Below are 23725 nucleotides of genomic sequence, written 5' to 3'. Positions count from 1 at the left end.
TATAGCAGCAGAATCATAAAAGAGTGGCGCCAAACAGACACAAGAGTTTACCAAAATCAAATTTACTAACAATTAACCATTTGAGTTATATTTAATTACCTGTTCAAATCAACATGTATAATATCTTTTACCTGCGATTAACTACGACTTTGTTAGGGTGCAGGGAATCAGAATAGTTACAATAGGGAAGCTAGCTCATTCAGAGAAATCATTTAAGTCTAGGTTTGCAATGGAAAGACCAATACAATTTTGAAACGCAACGCCTTGATCAGAACCGAGAGGGTTACCACAAAATGAAAGTAATTAAAATCCTTTATCATAAATCAAAAAATTACACAACGTTTGATGGAATTTAATTACAATATAAATACGGAAATATTTGCGTTCAAGTTCGTAAATAACGTATTAATTAGTTAAGTACATATGTCTATAAAGATATATAGTACAAGAGAGCTTTAAGTAGCTTTCTGTAGATATCAAAGAAATTAAGGGTCCAATTTTCATGGAGGCTTATGTGTTGTAGGGAGGAATTTTCCATCCCTGCGAACACATATGCAAAGCCTTAGAGAAAAAAAAAATTAAATATCGGTCATAGCCAAAAGAGAAGAAAATTTTATATTGTTTTAAACAAATAAAAGAATGGAGAAAAGATGGAGAATATTACACTCTTTGACCTCTCATATATAGATATATTCATAGTCCGTTACTCCTGGACACACTAAACCCTAGATTCCTACCCATCCCTCATACCTTTTACCTTCCCATAATTTCCTCTCCTTCCTTTCTTTAATTAAGACCTCCACATAGCATCCCAAAAGATGACATAAGCCCTTAGGGAAATTATTACCGTGAGAAAAATATTCAACGGTTTCCGTTTCGTTTTATGGGAAAACTTTACTTTGGACTTTCATCTAAGTTTTGAATCAGCCGCTCAAAATAATATAATAATGTTTTATTTTTTACACATTTTTAAAAAGACAAAATTTCATGGTTCAACCTAATTGTAGAAAATATATCAACTTCGGAGTGCAGTGCTTTTTAATGCATTAAAATATCAAAAGTTTTCTTCACTAACTTTCCGATGAAAATCAACAAAATTTATTGATTTGACCTTGAACTTATCGAAATTTTCGCCTGCGACGCTTTTTTCGTACTGTGATTGTTTTAGTAAAAAAAATACGATTTTTAAAAGTTTTGCGACCCCGCCGACTGCAAAGTTACCATGTACAGCGGTCCGGTTGTAGCCCTGGTAATTTCAATTATTCCATTTGCGAAAATAAAAACAGTTCATTTTACAGAAATAAATACTCCGATAATAATATTATTTGAGATTTATATCAAGAATATCTTGCAGTTTAAGTGTGAGTATGTGCATGCGCGAGTTAAGGGTTAAACTTACCTAAATAATAACTTAAAGTGTCAAGTGTGACGATTAAACTAATCATAACCGCTATTTGACTTCGTTTGGCTTGGTACTTTCACGTCTCGGCTTTCAAAGGAGCGAGGAAAGTTTAATGTGAGTTTGGTATTTGATTAATTGCATAAATGTAATTTTTCAACACACAATTAATCACAATGCTGATAAGGAGACTAACGTATGAATTCAATGCCAAATTTATTTTCTGTATGATTCGTTCAAAAGTAATGGTTATATTTGACGATCGATGGAAATTTAGACATACCCATATATTTAAAAACACAACAGCTATTAACTTTATATTTAATGATTGGTGGTAATTTAGATATAATCATATTATTAAAAAAACAACACCTATTAACTTTATATTTAATGATTGATGGTAATTTATATATACCCATCTTATTAAAACACAACAGCTATTAACTTTATTTTAAATGATTGATGGTAATTTAGATATACCGATATATTTTAAAAACAACAGCTATAAACTTCATATTTAGCGATATATGTTAATTAAGATATACCCACCTATTTAAAACACAACAGTTATTAACTTTATATTTATCTATAAATGGTAATTTAAATATAAACATATAATTAAAATACAAAATCTATAAACTTTATATTTAACGATTGATGGTAATTTAGATATTAACGAAACAGCTATTAACTCTTATATTAATCAATGCATGTAAGTTCACTATATGTGTATGAAATACTTTGCCGAAATACATCGTATGTACTTAAACCTTCAGTTACCAATCAAAATAATGATAAATGCAGTGGGAAAACATTTCATTTCAAATATGAATATTATAAGTCATACTACGATGTAAGCGAATTAAGAAAAATTTGTTAGTAGCTTAATTGTTTTTATCGTTCAAAATAAATAACCCCTTTTATCCCAAAAATGAAAAAAAATAAATAGAAAAATAAACTTAATTATTATGAAAATTTACCTGTGTGTTCATTATATGGAAACAAACTTGCGGTGCAAAAGGCTATGTTTGACTATGTTAGGTGAGTTTAGTTTTTTGAATGCTTAATTTGTTCTTAATAATTTTTTTCGATCTTTTAGTTTTTGTTTTTAAAATTTTTCATTCTTTTCTTGAAAGTTTTTCTAACGGAATACACAAATATCTTACAAGACAATAAAATCCTGTGTATGCGAAAGGTACCCAGAGGCAAATCGAGGTATGACTGCGCGGTTAAGATTGGAGTAGGATGGGATAGATATATGTCTCTGGGGACTGAAAAATAATGACTGGAGACCGGAAGCGGCAAAGAATATTTGTAAAGGTGCGAAACCTCACGTTTGGTATATAGCGGCGCTAATTAGCTATGTGTAGAGGTAGCGAAACCTCACGTTTGGTATATTTATTTTTTATTTTTTTATTATTTAATAAATGTTTATAAGTTACATTTTTAGACATTTTTTTTAACTACCATACTAGGCTAATGCCCGTGTTGTGGTAGTTATACATGAAATAATAATAACAATGACATAAAAGAACTAAAAAATACTTATAGTAACATAAGTATGTAAGTATAAATCATAATGAAGTAATAATAAAAATAACTTAGAAGAACTAAAAAATACTATTTTATAGAAACATAAGAAAGAATTAGAGAAAAAAAAGAAAAAACAAATTTCATGATAAATAAAACTAAAAACAAATATATTAAAATTAATAGTAAACTGAAAAATAAATAAAAAGTATATGTATATTAAAAAGATACAAATAAAAATTAAAAATATTAAACATTAAGATTAAAATATAAACATAATTAATATAGATTGTTTAATGCATATAATTGTTTGTGTGCAAGTTTATTTATCTTAGGTATTATCTATAAGACAACATGTTTATGTTCAACACTTAATTTTAATTTTCGTGATATGAGACAAGTTGGAAAAGAAGTTTTTAATTTTTTTTTTTGTGTTAGGAACTCATATAATCTTTAAAGAAAGGTCGTCCCCTTTCAAATATCCATTGATGTCACGAGCAGTAAATATGGATATAGAATTACTTGACTTTAAGTCGGTACTCAATGCATTGTATATTTTAGGCGCGATGAACCAGAATTGCCGTTGAGCGAAAGAGGTTTTAGTTTGAGGAACCACGCAACCCAGGTTTGATGAAAAGCGGGTGTGAGCTTGGTGTTGTGGAGCCAACAGTAGGTTATTTTGTCGTATGTAACAAATGCTTACCTTAGTAAATAACTGTCGTATATCTAAGACCCTGATTTTAGCAAAGAGTTCATTAGAGGGATGGGTAGGTTGGCATTTAAATATAATTCTCAAAATTAGTTTTTGAACTGTAATAATAGGATTAATAATGGATTCAGCACAATCACCCCATCCCACTATACACTTTCTATACCATACGTTGCTATAGATTGGAAAAGGGCAAAATATACGCTTCTTAAAGTCTGTAAATCAAGGATGGACCTAAGGGAGCAGAATACATGGCAGAGTTTACGAAGTTTGTTTACTGTGTCACTGATATGGGCTTCCCACCGTAGTTGGTTGTCTATGATTATTCCCAAATATTTAACTGCATTTGATGATTTACGGGTAGAACACGTGCAATTTATATTAGGTGTGATTTCGTGAGTGTGTAAATTGAGTGAACACGAGTGAATAATAGGTTTAGGGCAGTTGTTGGGTACATTATGTTTGCGGATGGAAAATGTCATATATTGGGTTTTGTCGATGTTAAGTGTGAAGAGGTTTGTGTCCAGTCAATGTTTTACTTTTAATAGACCATTATTAGCTTTGTTAGTGACTGATTCCCATGTTACATCTTTAAATATTAGAACAGTGTCATCGGCAAATGATAATATTTTACCTTCAATATTCATGGCACAAAGTGAGTTTATGTAAACAAGAAATAAAATTGGTCCTAGTATACTGCCTTGAGGTACACCAAAGGACATAGGTAATTTTTCGCTTATATGTGTTTTGTCAGAGTGGATGAGAGTTTGTTGTCTTCGGTTCATTAGATAGTTTTCAAACCATGTGTAGGCTACTCCTGTTATTCCAACCCGATGTAGTTTTTTTAGCAGTAAGGAATGAGAGACCGTATCAAATGCTTTCGCAAGATCGAGAAAGACAGCCAGTGGTTTGCGACCAATGTCAAGATTATAGGAAACGATTTTCGTGAGGGCAGCTATTGCATCAGATGTACTTCTACCTTTGCGAAAGCCATATTGGTTGTCTGATAATATGTTGTTATCTTCGAGGAACTTACAGAGTCTATGTTTCACAGCTTTTTCTACAATTTTAGATATTGTGCTTAGTAAGGATATCGGTCGGTAGTTATTTACAAATAATTTGTCACCTGGTTTGAAGATTGGGATTATTGTAGCCTGTTTTAAGGAGTTAGGAAAAGTGCCAGTTTTGAAGCTTGAGTTGATTATGTGTTTAAGAGGGGGGGCGATAAATTTTTGGAGGTGTTTAATAATTTTTGCCGAGATGTGATCTATTCCGGTGGAGTTACTGTTTTTGAGAGATGCTATTATTTCCATAGTTTCTGATTCAGAAGTGGGAATGAAGTGAAACGGGTTGTAGGTCAGAGTACTGATAGGTATACCATTTGCAAGATCTTTCTCTGAGACGTTTTTTCTGGCTAAAATTTTTTTTGCTAAGTTGGGACCGATATTGCAAAAAAAATGATTGAAATGGTCGGATATTTTTTCAGGTTCAGAATTTACATGTATTGTTTTGTCTTCGATATTAATTTTAACAATAGGTGTGTCAGTTTTATTAATGTTGGCTATATCTTTTATGATATTCCAAAATTTTTTTTTATCATTGGTAGCTTCACTGATTTTTTTTTGTAATAATCCCTTTTAAAAGTTTCAATTATTTTTTTGCAGTTATTTCTATAACGTTTGTAGAATATGAGAGATGCATAGTCGCTAGGGTTTTTCGTACAGAAGTGATGGATCTTATCACGCTTTCTGATACAGTGGAGAATACCAGCAGTGATCCATGGTTTAATTTTTGTTTGCGATCGGTTTGTTTTAGTTTTTGAATATGATGTTGCTTTGGCCAAGTGGTTATGTAAAGTATTTATAAATAAATCGCATGCAGAGTTGGCATCAGTACAAGAATAGATGAGTTCCCAGTTTTAAGGTCACCAATTATGTAAGTGTTTTGGCAGTGTTTTATGTTTGTTAATATTTATTGTAGTGAGTATAAGAATGGGGTTATATTATGTGTATTCGGAGATCTGTATATAGTAAGGATTGTTATGAGGTTATCAAGTTGTATTTGAAGGCAGTTGGCGTTTTTAATTCTGACCTCTTTGACTGAGTGTGGGATGTGATTTTTGATGTATATAGCACCGCTATGACGTTAATTAGCTATTTTGGCCAATTTTGATTATAAACATGCCAATTTCAAAAGTCGTATTTTTTTATCCTAATTAGATACTACAAATTCAAATAAAATTAAATAATTAAATGGCAATACAATTAAATGGAACGTATCATTACTTGAGTTTCTGGTCAAAAAATGATGCCTAGTATTTCTTACTACAGAGATTGGGTCAATATTGCATAACGTGGCATTTTTTAATATTTAGATAAAGTTACCGGATTACCTTTTGAAAATATTAATAAGGTTCTCTTGCAAGGTTATGCAATCGTACACATCATGTATTACCTTAAACAACTTCGTATCGAAAACAATTATAATATTGAATAATAATAATATCATTGAAGAAGAAGGTATTACTAACAAATTTGAACGAAACATGAAACAGAACAAGACACAGAAAATAAAAGGTAAAGGTCAAAAAAAGGAATTGAACCCAGGATCTCCTGTCTTACCGGACAACTTCTTAACCACTACAATCTAATATTTCAAAATCAGAAATAACAGTATTTTTCAAAAAAAAATTTGAATTGTACAAATTTCTAAAGAAGTTGTTTGTAACCTAGATTGTGTCTCGGATAAACATATTCGATTTTTATTTACATGTTACCTTTTTTCCAAATAATTAAGTCAAAATAGATATTCAACTTTTATTTGACTCTTTATAGTTATACCCAAAGTTAAAGAAAAGTTGGTCCAATAAAAATTCAATGAAAATAATCCCAGATTACACATGAATATACATTAATAGAGAATCTCATCTATTAGCACTAATAAAGTTTTTTTTTCGATTTTCCAGTAAAAGTGATTTTCGTAGTTATTTTATTGCCAAAAATAAATTTAGTATCTTTTTCTATGAAAAGTAATATCCTATCAACAAGAATAATCTACAAACAGTTTTTTTCGGGATGGAACCTAAATTTATCACGATTTGAAGTGTACAGCTTTGGACCGAATTTGTTCTGCTTTAATTTAACAGGTGAATCTGAATAAACAGGAGATATAAAGAACAAATACTATTGTTACAAATTTCAATCATAAGAACAGAATCTGTCCTACTGCGAACACGAAACGCGAGGTTTAAAAAAAGTTAGATTAACTAATGCTATAATTACTACCTTAGAAACGTACGCAATATACTAAATAAAAATGATCTATATAAAGTCTACCATGCTCTTTGCCAATCACGCTTAGAATGTAGGATTATTTAATGGGGATCTGCCTCAAAACTCCTCATGAAGCAGCTCGTTAAAACACAAAAAGTAATAATAAAAATAATCCTGAAAGTACCCATAAGGACTCCTACAAAAGATTTTTTTTTAAAATTAAACGTGTTCAGCATTATAAAACTGTACTAAAAAAATGCACTACTCAATTTTAAAGAAAAATATGAGTACCTTGCTGAACAACACACCTACACTACAAGGAAGAAAACTTCAAATCTACTAAACATTCCAAAATTAAATACATCTTTCGGCCAGAAAAACCACAATTTCCATGCTATAAAATTATATAATGCCCTTCCTATTGAAATTAAAAACACCATGGATATAGAAAAGTTTAAAAAAGACATCAAATTATAACAGCTTACTAAACATGAAGATGAGGAAATCATTAAATTTATGAAGTAACCCCAACGCAACCTACAGACAACAAACATAAATACTTTTGCTTAATTTATATTTTGTGGGAACCAAAAAATTAGAAGATGAGGAAATCATGATCAACACACATACAACAACCTACAGTCCGCCTCGGAACAGGAATACCTGGTGAGGAGACTGAGAACAAACTACATCACTTTATAACTTTATGTTACTTAATATGTTACTTGTATCACAGTAAAACAGATCAAGTAAGGTTACGAAAAGTAAGTCTCGACAAAAGGTAATACTAAAAAATAAAGAAAATATTGTTTTTGCAAAAAATAAATGTGTATTCATTTCCTGTATGGTTCTGTGACCTCCAAACGAAAATAATATACGTAACGAGATGAACGATACGTCTAAAAATTTATTTCAATTTAGAACGCAAAACGTAAATAACAACGTATTTATTACCATGTGTGTTTTTTATGAGTGTTATCATGTTGTTTCCATATGCCTGCTCCATCAAGGCGTATGACAGGTCTATAGGGCTGGATTTAGAATATAACTAGTAGAGCATGTATTTTATAACTAATAAAATAAATTATTGAACGAAAATTATTAGGAGGCATGCAATCTTAATACTTTTTTCCACCGGTCAGTGGCCGAGTTGGCATCGCGTTTGGGTCCTACCCATGCCTAGTGTGTGTTCAATTCTTCGGCTGGCAAAGTCCTCCATCAAAACTCAAGCAACATTTTTCGCCTGCTGAGGTGGTAGTAGGAGATTTTTAAATATTGCCAGGTTATTCGTGACCCGGGAATGTTTGTCTTTAACAGGATTTATCGAATTAACATTTGCATATTTTTCGGAATGTCATAGAAAATATTAGGCATGGTGTATGAAATGAAAATATATAATTGTTATTAATGGTTTAAATTTTATTACTCTGAAGTTATTTCGTACTCCTGGTATAATGGTGTACTATTTTACATCAACCAAAAGAAAGGTGTCTGTATGGTTTAGGCCACATCACGAATCAGGAGAATTATTCACATGTCGTTCTCTGGAGCTTTTAATTTTTAAAATGAGTTATAACTTTAAACTAAGGAATTTAATATTTGAGCTTTAAGCTATAAGCTTCTCAACTTTTTTTATGATGTTTATGTCGAACCCGACTAAAATAAGATTTTTTGGATTTATTTAGAAGTTTCGTGTAGAAATAATTTAGTAAAGAAAATAACAATAGCACGTAACTAAATAAGTAAATGTATTCTAAATTCCTAGAAAAAACATCTATCGATAAAATTATGGAAAAAACTACCCGTAGAACAAGAATATGAACGGGTTTTATTTTTTAAATATTAGCCAAGAAATGTCATATATGCAATCCTCTCACATCTGGAGTCATGTGTATTGCAGAAAATCGTTTAAGCAGGCGTAAAAAATGCGTCGAAGAAAATATTATTATTACGTTCACCCCCTTAGTTATTAAGGGCTCCTGATATTTCTGGTAGAAATTAAACATTTACTTAAGAATATAAAAACCACATCAAAAAAAGGAAGATGTCACGAGGAGTAAGCGTGGTAATGATTACGAATCAGAAGAATACACGATGCGCAAGCGAATTTAAACTCTGAGCTTGGAGAATTCAACTGAAAGGTTTTGAGTTATAGCTTTAAGCTTTAACGTTCAAGTGAATCAAATATTTGAGTCGGGCCATGTCAAGAGTCAGAATAATAGAAGGGCATGTAATATAATATATGAAACAATGTTTGAATGTGAATAGCGAGAAGTGTGAGCCGCTGTTTATAGAGCCACCATCTCTGCCTAAACCTGCTTAAACGGTGTGATGTTTAGTAAATTACTATTGTTAGTTACATCGTTAAATTACACATAAACGTGTTCGCTGTACACAATTTTTTATTAAAGTAATTTAAAAAATAGATATTCACTTTTTTTTTACTATTTTGTATTTTAATCTTATTATTTTGTAATTAAGAACAATTTGCTTACTTAATTTATAAAAAAAAAAATTCTTTCACATTTTGCAAATTGCATTATTTGGAAAGGTTCCGAAAAAAACATTGATTGGACTTCAGACATATTTATAATTTCTTTTCTCTGTTCACTAAAACTTGATTACCTGCTAAGTATGTAAATGTAACGTGATAAGTTTTACTTCTGTAGTGTCGATATCTCTTATTTCGACGAAGTCTCTTTCTCTCTTTATTTAATGTTGTCCCATTAAAAACAAGCGTTTTGTGGAGATAGAAGAAAATTTTACATGTGGCAAGAAAATAATAAATCGCGCACCCCCAACTATATTTATACTAACGTTGTTAAAAATATGCCAAGCTGAGATGATGTACTTTGAAGTATTGCATATTCATTGGATAATAATATACAGTATTAATGTTATTTAGTCAGTCATATTATTTTTGGAATACCTTAATTAGTAACTTAATCTTAAATTGAAATATGTTATCATTGAAGACAATATTAGCAACTCGCTAACGAAAATTTGAAACGGAAAAATCAGAAAAGATTTAGTCGTCTAGGAATTGAACTCAGGACCTCAGCCTTGACGGAGCTTTTTTCTACCATTGAGCTAATCAAACCCTACCGTTTTTTCAAAATTTAAATAAATAAAAAAATATATATATATTTACCCTATACACAAAGTGAACAGCGTCGCATTGGATTGCTGTTTAAACTTTTCTTTATTTATGTTACTGTAAGTACTTGCATACTGCTCAATAATCCCGTATGCAAGGACTTTGGAGGTCTAGCGTCGTTCAAAATTAATGTAGTTTATACAAAAAAATAGAGTCTTGACGTGTGCGGTGAAGGAGGACACAATATGTTTGATGATAACGCCGTGAAGAATGTGGTAGGGTCCCCTCCAAATATGTCGCACATTTAAATAAAAATTGATGTATTTATCAAAGACACTATCTAGATTACATTTAATTCGGGAAAAATCTTGCAATCATACATAAAGATAGATGCCAGTAAAAATTTATGTTTGCAAAATAAAGGTGATGTTAGCAGTTCTTACTCGAAGAATAATACAGTTAAATATGAACGTCAAATTATCTCAGTTGGTAAAGTAGCGCCCTGGCGAGACAAAGATCCTGGGTTCAAGTCCTAGATATATTATAGGCAGTTTACCGTAGTAAATTGTAGTAAAGATTACTCCACGCATTATTTTTACCTACGGACTTTTTGAATAAAATACCCTTTTCACGGAATAGTGGCGGGCGTGCGAAATGATATTTAAAAAGAATACATTATTATAATCCTGAATTAAAAAAATGACAGAACAAAGGTTGTACAAGAGTATAAGTATAAGCATAAGTCCACCCCTGTGTATTCACGTGTCAGCCTGTCCGTAATTCCCACGCAGGGTGCGTGTTGTGCTGTGCGGGGCGGTGCGGGCGCTGGGAGTGAGCGGACCTTGCGCGGGCTAATCAATCATTGCTTGTCTCCGCTCTCTGCCAGTCTCCTGACTCCTATCTACACTGTACTCTATACACTCTTCTTTCAACTCTCTACTCCTTTAGTGGTCTACCTCATAAGGTGGAGATGTTTTCTCTACGGTCACGAATTGTTTCTCTTTTCCTGTTGTTGTGGCTGATTACTCTGGATTTAATAAAAAAATGACATTACGTATTAATAACATATGAACCCGGGAAACAAGAGATAGTTTTTATTCGTACCAAGTACGCGGAGAAAACTTACTGAATATGTTTAAATTATTTGTTTTCCTGTTAAAAATGGGAGAGTAGATCTCTGACGAATGAATTGAAAGGATTCCTAAGAATGTATAAGTCAAAGCAAATGTTTTGTGAGGACGGCGTAACACCTGTTCATACAAATACTGATATTTATACTGAGATATTTATATTGTAGCACTCCGTCATGATATCAATTACGAAAATGACACGTATTTTCGATAAATTATGAATGACTAATATTTTTTCAGGAAGTTTGCATGCGGTCACATTTTTCTTCGTTTAAAATGCGAAATACATTATTAATTATTTATATGTACATATTAATTTATCAATGTCCCATACGATAAAAGCAAACCGATTTAATCAGCCTTATCTCGTTTCTTACAAAAAACCTCTATTGACTGATTCAATATTTTGTTATGAACTAATAAAATCATTGGAAATGTGGCGGGATTGAACCCGATAATTCAGAGAAGCATTGGTCATAGTTTCATTGTTTCTTGGTGACCGGATAAATCATCAAAATGATAATTCATCGCGTCTTTAAAAAGTTGTATAAAGTCATGGAAAGTGATGAAACAAAAACTTTAACTGGGTTAAGGAGGTTAGGCTAAAAAAAAAAAAAATTTCATCGTTTTTAATGACCCTATATCACTTTTTAAAAGTGTATTGAATAGTCACTGTGTTGAGTTAGCTTGGAACCATAAAAAATTATAACACCAACTGCCTATTATGAAACTATTATTGTGTGGAGAACAATGTATTCACACCTGTATTTCTGCCTATCCTCGACTCGTCGTACATAAATATACTCATCCATATTACTAAAAACACATTATTTACTGTGTATATTATAACCATGCCTACATTATTTGGCATGTATACACTCTATGCCTATAGTTTTCTTGTATCATATGTATTTAATAACTAAATTAAAATCTACTCCTCTCCGTTGGCTCCCCGTACTGGCAAACATAACCCCGCCAAATATCAGGCGAGAAATTGCAACACTGATGGAATACAAGAAGGCGCTGCAAAAAAGCGCAATACCTTTGCACGAAGATGTCGTCTCCCACTCGGCATTTCTGAAGTCCCGAAAGCCCTTCTGGGCGGAAGGAGAGAGGCTCCTCCGATTACCTCTCACCCCAGAAGATAGTTGGAAACTTGAGTGGCCAACGGCCAACGTGGGAAATGCCCATCTCATACAGGACCCCACCGAGAGACAGCCTGGGTCCTCATTGCCTCACAAAACCTTGTCCGCCATTAAGGTGTTTTAATAGCCGCTGTGCCGTAATGATGCACAGATGGGGCCTTAAAGAGTCGGCGATGTGTGAATGTGGTACGGTGCAGACCACCGAACATGTGGTCAATGAATGCCCGCTCCATTCATTCCCCGGCGGGATTGATGAGGTCCACATGGCGACGCCTGAGGCCCTAGACTGGCTCGCAGGCCTAGATGTCCCCCTCTAACCCCCCTCCATATAAAAGAAGAAGAAGAATAACTAAATTAAGTAAACACAAAAAAGACAAAATTATTTTGATTCAAATTTTATTATTTTCACTTATCTATATTTCACAGCAGTGGATTCAATTTAAATGTAAAATTTAATATATATATACACGACAATATTTTTCATAATTCGGTTTATACAAATTCAATTAAACAAATGATGAAGTATTAATTTACCTATTATTAAGTACATTTTATGTATGCGTTATGTAAAAATGGTTTTTCCTATTTAATGCATCGTTTTATTTTTGTATAATTATGTCACATAAACACTGCTCCAAAATAAACTTGCAACTCATTTTTGACGTCATTCAAATTGCAAAACTAAGATTGATATAAAGAAATAATGTGTTTTTGTACGATCATTTACAAAAATAGGTATTTTGATGTAAGCGCTAAAACTATTGAACATTCTGCAAATTAATTGAAAAACGTTAATTTTGATAGAAAAATGAATTAGCCCCATTTAGTAAAACAAATAGCAGTTCATACCTGACGAACGATTGTAGGGATTCCGGATTAAATTGAATCAATAGGCTTCCTTTGTTGGAAAAACCCGAAAAACGTCATTTATTTAGATGAATTGGACACGTGAATTTGACGTTATTTACCCGAGAGAAAGTCCTCTTAGAATTTACATAAATAGTGACATTGCGTATGAAAACGAAGCTCATAAGGGATGATTAAGTTTATTTTGATAACATGTTGATTTCGGAGCAGTACATTAAATAATAAAACTCTAATTTTATAGGAAAGTTTTTTACTTCCCAAAACGTGTTATACACGTTAATAATTTAAAATACAAGTATAGTCAAACGATAACATTGGTTCAGACATTATTAACAAGGAACCTGCATATTTTTGGAATGTTTACTTTGATATGAAATAAACAATAATAAATATACACTTATAATCCATTGTTTCACGCAAATCTTATAATTACAGTGGTTATAATAATCATTTAAGTTCGTATAAAAACCTTTCTCACCTAAATCTGAAATTAAGTTTATATCCCATAGTATATTTCATTAAGTATAATATTATATTGTTTCATTCGAATTTGTACAAATGTATCTATCATAAAATAATGTTAACTACTAACAATTTTAAACAGCACCTTATTTTAATGAAATGTACACTTTTTATATAAAACTTTGGTTACGATGAGTATGTACAACAACGAACTTTAATTTGGGATTGATTAAATCACAACCTTAAGAAAACATTTTTTTCAATAGTTTATAGTTTGGATAATATTATAATACAAGAAAACGTAAATTCAGCAAACAAATACAAAATTATTTTTACAATATCAATGAAATGAGTTAATGTTTTCTATTAAAATTTGGCAATTGATGGCTTCGGCAATGACATTACGTTATAATAAACAAAAGCTCAGGGAAAGTTGAATACCAATATGTTGTAGTAAGCATATTTATGTTCTATTTAAAATTGTCATGTCATTGTTACTGTCATGTCATTGTAACTGACGTGTCTTTGCATAACCACTCGTAAATTATTTGGGCTTCTCTTCCGTATGCTTAATTAAAATTATGAATTTGTACAATTTTTAAAATAGCGAACATTTTGAAAACTGCAGGAAAATAATATGTAACGCGAATGTAGAAGAAGTTTGAGACACCCGAGAAAGTCACGCCATAACCAAGTAAATAAAATACATCATTAGTTGGGACATGTCGACATAACAATACAAATAAAACAGAAGAGTATAAAATATGAGAAGATGGATGAATGTGAATGAAGTAATGAAGGTTGTGTAGCGGTCCATTCTTTGCAAATCCTTCCGATAAAAAACTTAGTTATTAAACAAACAAAAAAATGCCGTGTGGTTTATTTATTCGAATTATTATTGTACATTATTGAATATTATTATCAACAGTTTTCTTTTATTTAAAAATAAATGCGTATTTTCGATAACGGAAAATCAGATAATTCTGGTTAAAGCGGTTTGAAGCATGTTTGAAGCTTATCGATGTGGGATTTTCGAAAGAACAAAGACTGTAAAGAGAGTAAATATAAGAAGCAAGAGGGTAAAAGGAATGGGAACGACGGAATAAGGAAGAGAAGAGAGAAAGGGTAGACGAGAAGAGTGTCGGCACTCAGATGTAGCATGGGTCAGTGGGGGATTGAAATGACAGCCAGGAGGGACATTCCGTCGACAAAGCTAGCGAGCCAATTCCGTCTTTCTTTCCATAAGTAAGAAAATATTATAACTGTGCTGAAACATGGCGGCCCACGTTTTCACAATGGGGATTTGACCAAACTTGGAAAGCGATGACTGAATTTTTAATTCATTGCTTGACGGCGAGAACTATATATGGCGTCGGCGTGTTAACGCGTTTGCCTAATCTAGTCTACTAGTATGGTCACATGTTTATCGAACCCAGGTCAAAAGACTTCAGATAAACCATCATGGTGGCGGAAGTAAAGGCTTAGAAGGTGACACGTAATGGCAAATGCAGCCGATAACAATATACGCAACAACTGCGCAATTTTCAAGTCAATACGTAGAATTCGGGCTTCATCACGATGAGACGAAGATAACTTGCCGAGAGTGTAGAAAATGTAATCAAGTTAGCTCTGCTATTGACAACTCATTAAACACATTATGCAATTTCGGAAAACAATTTCAAACCGCATTGTTTCGCAAAAAACGACTTGCTCTCACAGTTGAAGATCTAAAAGAAGTAACTGAAGTAAGGTTGCAAAGTTCATTAAGTGAGTGCGATTATGTATGAAGCTTACCATTCTGAATTGCATCGTTGTTTGAAATAGCTGGTACTTAGCGAGGCTCTTCCGAATATATATTTTTTTAATTCTACTCCCATTACTTCACGCCTCGTAACATTATAAAAGGGTGCAATTAATAATACTATTATTGTTATTTGTGTAGTCAAATGATTACAAAGAAGTTATTTCAGCGTCAGCAAGCCAACAATAAGTTAATGCAGTTTCTCCGAAAATATGTCTTCGCTGTTGTTTTATTTGGATTATTAAAACCGAGATGTCCGATAAAAATTCACTGGCTAACTCACTGTAAAAGAGTTATTTTTACAATATATTTCAAAACATGCTAAGTTACTCACAGTCATATAAAGAAGGATGTTTGTAGATAAAGAAAAAAAAAATTTCAAAGTTTGTTAAAAAAAAATAGAACAAAATCTCGAAACAGTATCGAAAATTCAACAGAATTGGCTTCTCTAAGTTGAATCAACTCACAAAGTAAAGCAAACTGACTATCGAACAAATGATGACAGTTCGATAAGAGTAGGTAGGTGAAAAAGGTTCGAAACAATCATTTGGATTGAAAACAAAAAAAGACTACGGATGCTTAATGAGGCAAAATAAATCAGTCTTGTGTCTTTGTTCAATTTAAGCGAATGATTTTATGTGCGAAGTTCTCAATTATTTCAATAAAATGTAAGTGTCAACTTATTACTGACTCAACTCAGGGCTAGACCTTTCTGTGCGTTTTTTCTACAAAATAAAGTTTGGAGATTGTTCTCTTTCAAACACCTTTAGACTTAATTAGATTCATTATTAGCTCTTTCTTCATACATAGTTTGTTCATCTTCCACACAAGAGGCTGTAGATCTTCAATACTGTTAATCAGCAATTAAATCATACAGCAATCAGCATTTCATCATCAGCGTATAACAGACAACATGCTTTCAGATTACTCAATTTCGCGTCCAATCCCACTCCTTTCAATTCCTGCATACAATTATCTATGTACAGATTGCATAACCATGGTGTCATTACGCAGCTGTGCCTATCAGCTTTTGTGTTTTAAAACCATCGTTCATCCTAATACATGCAACGCTTCCCTCATACAGAGACGCATTTGCCGATATGATATTTGTATTCACGCCATTTATGGTAAGGATATTCTTAATACGATGTATCTTCTTGATTAGTGATTTTTAATGACAGCAAAGTTATGATAAACACGAACTTAATAATGAGGTGTTTCTTGTGTCTTTATTGTCCAACTTACCAAACGTTAGTGAAAAAAGTTTTTGATCCGTCATATGCGTGTGCATCGGTTATACTGAATTTTTAAAAAATTACTATCCATTGTGGATAACTGTCATAATGCTTTGATGTCTGAGATTACCGAAAACAAAACACTGAATATCGGTTAGTTAAATGGGTTAAATTATCGTAAAAACATATTTTTTCAACGCAATTTAACGTTATGTGAAATGCATTAGTTTTAATGAGATCTTTAACTTTTTTAGTCCACGAAAGAACTGCAAATTAATTTGGAATGTGGTAATTTTAGAGCCAAGGTTTATGAGCTTATTAAAAAAAGTCTTAAAAATATCCAGTCAAAACTTTAATAAATCGTTTGTTTTTTGAATTATTCGTCTGCAAAAACTAAGGAAAAAATATTTTAACAAAATTTATTAACATATTAGTGATTATATATAGAAAACTTATGTTCGCTAAACCTGTACACAAAATATTTACAATTTATTTATAGTATTTAATTGCGATATATATATTTAGATGAATTAATATTTTATTTACATCGGTTGTTTATTACACATTGATTTTCTTCAACATTCTTCAAAACTAGCTAAATAAATAATTTAACCGATCATAATTATGATCACACAGATTTAACACATTTATAGTAACAAATGTACACATGTTGATAAGGATTAACAAACATCTCATATTCATTAGGCAAATTGAATAAAGTAATAGTAAAAAATATTTAAAAAAAACACAGTTATTAAATTTGAGCTACAATGAAAAATTTTTCTTAATATACATTTTTTAATGCTGTTTTTACACGGTTTAAACTGTTATTTTTTAAAAGCACATTTTCACATTAAAAATGTCAATTCAACGAAATTTATTCAAATTATTATTGTAATATCACAAAATATTTTTTATAATACTTAAGCGATTTTTTAAAAATCGCTCACTTCAATTGGATATTATGGAGATTAAATAATCGTCAATTTTAAAACGATACAATATTGATTTAAATTTTACTTAACGCAAGGAAAAACTGTCATCATCTCCTTCAAACTTTACGCGAAACCACATTTTAAAAACGTTTATTTAGTTTGTGAGGACCATTTAAAAAAATTGTTTATGGTTCTTACAACTGCGTTGTCTGTCAGACAGTACTCTCCCTCTTGTCTCTGATCATTAGGGGGGTCTCAGGGGTGGCACCCGTGAGGTCTTCGTCAGATATGTGGCTGGGGGAGCCGGTGGGGTCTCCGTTGGCGTGGTAGCCCTGGTGGTTGGCTCGTATGGCCTCCTCGTGGGCCTGCACTCGGGGGGAAGCGCAGGAGTAACCCCGGGGCAGTGTGCGCATATGCTGTAGGGGGATTCCAGGGTGCGGTAGGGCCATGGGGCGCACGCCTGCTATGGTGCCCCCGTAGCTGGGCCAGTGGCCCCCTCGGGGCAGGGTGCTGTACGCCAGGGGTGGAGGTATTGCATTCTGTTGACAAACAAAATAACATTATTTCGTGTTAAAATTTGTGCCAGCGGATAAACGCCCTCGAGATGTGGTGCTGGAAAAAAATGCTCTGTATTCCATAGACAGTCAGATGCACAAATGGGTTCATTCTGGAAGATCCACAATAGGCTCAACTATCTGCATAGAATATATTTTAATATACTTTGAACACATTGCTCGCAAAACTGAGGTCTCCAACTTGGAGAAACTTGTAGTCACTGAAGCAGTGGAAGGTCCCCAATGCGTTGGAATGAATAAGTATCACTGGATTCCGGTACGTCGGTATCCTTGGCCCTCAAATTAGCGCAGGACCTTGAAGAGTGCCTTCAAAGAGAGCCTTTAAAAGCCTTTGAGAAGAAGATTATCCGTGCAGATTACAGACAGTGATTACGATCTTTGTTACATTCTCAGTGACAGAATGGTAAGTAGTAAAATAGTACATCTAATGGAAGAGCAACAAATATAAGTTATATAATATTATAATTTATATAGATGTTTTATGTTGGTCCTAACTGTCAGGAGCCAATAGGCCTATGGTTATACAAAATATTTGTGGTATTTTGGTGATGCCGAAGGAAGTCTTCAGAGAAGAAGATGAAGATGGTCAGATCATCCATTATTTTGATTCTGATTTGCTAGTTATCCAAGCACGTCAATCGTCGTAGATAGAAGTTGAAGACAGTTCTGTTTTATATTTTTTTCAAGTGGAATATATCTATTCCAAAATCGTTCTTAACGGAAAAAACTTTTCCGAATACGGAATATTATGACATAAAAAAAACATGAATTCATGTTGATCAACAAACGCTGACTCTGAATATACAAATTTTATCACGTATAATTAATTGCATGTAGAATTAATAAAAGCGTCATCTTAAAACGATCAAAACCGTAAAAGTATTAAAACTCCCTGTGATTGGTCGGCGGGTTCTGACAGACGTAACGCCGCTACTACACGGGTAGGTCAGCCGCGTTCATTATAATTCCGATAAATTTGTGCCAAGCTGAGCTGCGTAAACTTGCGCATGGTTCACCACTGCGGTATACAAATTATTTCAAAAGAATGAATATTTTGGGAAGTTTTGCAATATTGAAATTGGATTTTTTAAAATTTCATTCCCACCCGAGTGGGATTGACCTTACTGTTAACCGACAAAACCGAGGTATTTATTACGTCATGCGCAGCCTGACTGATTTCGATCATTTTGGCGGGCTTTGAAAAATCAAAATTATTTTAACACAGAAGTTAATTTTTATTATAATTATGATGCCGTACCACCGGGCAGGTGCTATTTTTGTCATTTTTAAAATAACCAACAATTTAAAGTTGTTAAAAGCGAAAATAATCAATACCAGATGCTTGTGGTAGCGTTATCAAAATATAAATATATCCGCACTAAACAGTAGTTAAAATTAGATTAATGATTTTAATGGGCTATTCTTACGAGCGGCATTAATAACTGTTTTTATGTACAGAACTATTGTTATCTCGCAAAGCAAACATGTCGTGGATAGTTTTACCGATTTAAATTATACGTTAGCTTCTGAAAGGCATCTGACCTGGGAAACTTTCGGCATTGTTAGCTTAGGACAAGCTTCGATGAGATACACGATCTATCTGGGCAGGGGGCCGTGTTTACTAAGGGTTTTCCTTATCTTTGTAACACAAGTGTCAAATGGGGCATAGTTCATATTTGTTCTTTTGTTATCCTCACTTACACCAAAAATAGGAAGAATGAAGTTATGGTCTAGTTTATTCAGTCAATATTATGAAAACAAATCTTTTTTTTCCAAAAAGAAAGAAACGAATTTTTTTGTCAACGTTTTTATTGACAATCGAACTCATGAATCAAAATGATTAGTATGAGTTGATAATTAGAAGGTTTTAAAGTATTTTTACAATGTTAGAATTCTTTTTGATTGAAAGTTTCATTAGTATTTAGTGTACAAAAATAAACATAATATATTTCTACAATAATGGAAAAATCACTGTGTGGTATCATTTTAATGAGATAAATTAACCAATTTTATATACATCACTGTTTAGTAAAAATATTCAACATGTTTTATCTTTTTTTTGTTGTTTGTTTTTGGGGTGTTATGCCGTGTTGCGCTAACTCCTTCTTTAGCCGACATTTCGGACAGCGTTGCAGTGTCCATCATCAGGGCAGATCCGGTAGATCCGAAGATGTGTGACACATCTTCGGATCTACCGGATCTGCCCTGATGATGGACACTGCAACGCTGTCCGAAACGTCGGCTAAAGAAGGAGTTAGCGCAACACGGCATAACACCCCAAAAACAAACAACAAAAATGCTTTTGGCCGTGAAAATCTAAAAACTTACCATGTTTTATCTGCATACAAAATATACTTGATTGTGAATCATATTGATAATTTTTATTAAATAGTGGTTTCAAAAAAAATCGTTATTTTATTTCTTTGAAATAATATTATGCGGTTATGTAATTCATTTACAGGCGATAATTTTTGGGATTATTAATATCATTATTTTTAGTTTGAAAATTTCTGCCAATATTAATCGATTGCTGTTTAATTTCTACTTTATTTTTTACTTATCACCCTAAATACCTTTTACACCCTCAAAGGTAGCCGGGAAACGTAAGAAATAATATGATTAACTTTGGTTTCCATGCGATATATTTTGACAGAACGTCGGAGTATTTCCGTTTTTCAATCAAATCCAAACAAATTAAAAATTTGGAAAGTATCAAAAAATTAAAAACTGCTTTAGAAAGATAATCAAACACACTTTCAAATTTTATTTTTATATGTAGAAATGTAAATTTTGATATATTAAAATGTAAATTTCCATGGATTAAAATGTAAATTTTGATAAATTAAAATGTAAATTTCGAAATATTAAAATGTAAATTTTGATCGATTTAAATCTAATTTTCGGTATATTAAAATGTAAATGTTGATATATTTAAATTATGAATGCGAACAATGTGTGAATGACGGCCGGCGTGGTCTAGTGGTATACGCTTTTGACTACAGATCCGAAGGTCGCGGGTTCGAACCCGGCGTGCGCAAATAAATTTTATTTGATTAATTTGTGTTATTTCACAATTAATTAATTAAAAATAATATATAGTATATTTGCGGCACGTTCCAGAGTGGAAGATACTCTCAGTATCGCCCTGGTGTAAGACCACCATTCAGAATTGAAACGTTGCTTGAAATGGCTTTAGCCGTGTTTGGTGACCAGATCTGAATAGCCAGGTACTTCCCCACCTTCCTCTTCCCCATCTCCCTCCCCTCCCCAATACCCTCAGCCTCACAACATACCCCAATTGGGGATGCCATAGTCTCACTGGCTCCAGACGGGAGCAGTTGGGACTCTTGTGCGGTAATACTGTAAAAAAAAAAAAATAAAGTGAAATAATAAAGGCTCACCTAACGTTTATTGTATTTAAAATTACTGATTACCAAAAAATATATGAAAGCACACATATTTTATCAGACAAATTTATTACAAACGTTAGTTTCACCTTACTTTTTCGTCATTTTATATAAAATATGCGGAGTTTCATAATTTTTAATTTTAATCTTCTGCAGTTAATTTTTAGATTTGAATATAAAACAACGCGTTTTCTCTTTCTAACACCGCTTAGGGCATATATCATCAGGATCGTAAGGGAGATACAACGATTTCTTTGAGATTGAGTTGTTCCCAAAACAAGTGTTGCCTAAAGTGTTAAAAGCAATGTTGATGAAATCTTGAAAATTTCGAATTTCTCACGTATGCGAAACTTATGTATGCATATTTTATTGCCGTAAAAATATGTGATATGTATGCTTATTTGACATAAAATATTGACGAAAAATATGTGATACTTATGCAAGCATATTTGACTGTCATAAAAATATGTGATACTTTTGTAAGCATATTTGACTGTCATAAAAATATGTAATACTTATGTAAGCATATTTGACTGTCATAAAAATATGTGATACTTATATATGCATATTTGATTGTCATAAAAGTATTTGATACTTTTGTAAGCATATTTGACTGTCATAAAAATATGTGATACTTATGTAAGCATATTTGACTGTCATAAAAATATGTGATACTTATGTAAGCATATTTGACTGTCATAAAAATATGTGATACTTATGTAAGCATATTTGACTGTCATAAAAAATACGTGATACTTATATATGCATATTTGACTGTCATAAAAGTATGTGATACTTTTGTAAGACTGTCATAAAAATATTGAATACTGAGGGTTGTTTAAAACCTTTGTTTGTGATATTGCAGAAAACTAAAAAGAAAAATAGTGTTTCAGAAACGCGTTGGTGAGGATTTGTTCAAGACTCTAGAAGAGCGTCATCAAGACTCAAAAACGTAAAAAGTTTTTGCTAAGCAATTTGTTTTTTATATTTTTCGATGCCTTTAAACACATTTATTTTGACAACTTTCAGATTGAAAGTGGCGAACATGTTAGTAATAGTTATAAGAAATAGCATCGAAGCTAAATATTAAATTGTAATGGTTTTTCCAGATTCAATTACACAAATCACCCATTTGTCCTTGCCCGGGCTCACAAATAAAGGTTAAGGGATTATCTTGGTTTTCCGAGAGAAATAATATAAGATATTGTGTTTTATTGTCAGCGAGCTAGACTGTGCCAGCACGAGAAACAAACTGAAGTGCCACACTAAATGTTTTTCAATTCAATCTTCCTTTGTCTAATTAACAACTTGTATTAATCAATTAAATAATGTTAAATCGTAATCTGAAAATTGAGTTCATCCAAATGAAGACTTATTGAGATCTACTTACAAAATAAACTCGATTTTTCAACCAAGTATTACTGTTGAAGCTCTAGATTTGTATCTTGCACGAGCAGCATGCATCTCATTATTTTTCTGTTATTTTGCCCTTCACGCATGAAAAAAACATTTATTGATGCATTTCTATTTAAATAAATTATAAATTCATAATAATTTTATAATTGAAGATAGTAAGAAAAAGGTAAAACAGAGAAATAAGAAAAAAGATTCGGTCGCATTTAGAAAATGAACCCAGGACCTCAGCTCTTACCACTAAGCTTTTTCGATCCTATCCCCTTCGTCACATTTAACTGTAACATACTTCGACTAAAAACTACCAACATTATCTTAATTTTCCTAACACATACTTCTTGGCTGCTATCGTTATACGTCAATGCAGTGACTAAAAAAATACCTTTTGTTTTTACTCAATTTTATTTATTCCACTATAAAAATATAATTTTTTATTTATTCCACTGTAAAAATATAAATTTTTAGCTATTCCACTATAAAAATATAATTTTTTATTTATTCCACTACAAAAATATAAATTTTTATTTATTCTACTATAAAAATATAAATTTTTATTTATTCCACTATAAAAATATAAATTTTTATTTATTCCACTATAAAAATATAAATTTTTAGTTATTTCACTATAAAAATATAAAATTATTTATTTGGTTTATACAAACTAGCTGGTGCTATGTTGGGAAGGAAATTTTTGTCTTGTAAAATATAAATCTTCTAATATTTTTTAGAGGGGTTTTTATTTTGTCTC

General features: G+C 32.0%; 1 protein-coding gene across 1 annotated transcript in view; it reads right to left on the bottom strand.

Moving 5' to 3' along the window:
• Positions 1-17586: 17586 nt before the first annotated feature.
• Positions 17587-23725, bottom strand: part of LOC149416687 (uncharacterized) — a 67276-nt gene continuing 61137 nt past the window's right edge. Inside the window, exon 7 of the mRNA XM_089641298.1 lies at positions 17587-18121. Within this exon, the coding sequence (XP_089497424.1) occupies positions 17795-18121 (327 nt within the window). The 3' untranslated portion in view covers positions 17587-17794. The remainder of the gene's footprint in view (positions 18122-23725) is intronic.

Source organism: Hesperophylax consimilis, chromosome 16 (genome assembly GCF_061612785.1).
Source record: "Hesperophylax consimilis isolate HC1 chromosome 16, BYU_Hcon_1.0, whole genome shotgun sequence".
NCBI lineage: Eukaryota > Metazoa > Arthropoda > Insecta > Trichoptera > Limnephilidae > Hesperophylax > Hesperophylax consimilis.
Note: the sequence above shows the minus strand (reverse complement) of the source record. Positions and strands in the feature narration are given on the sequence as shown.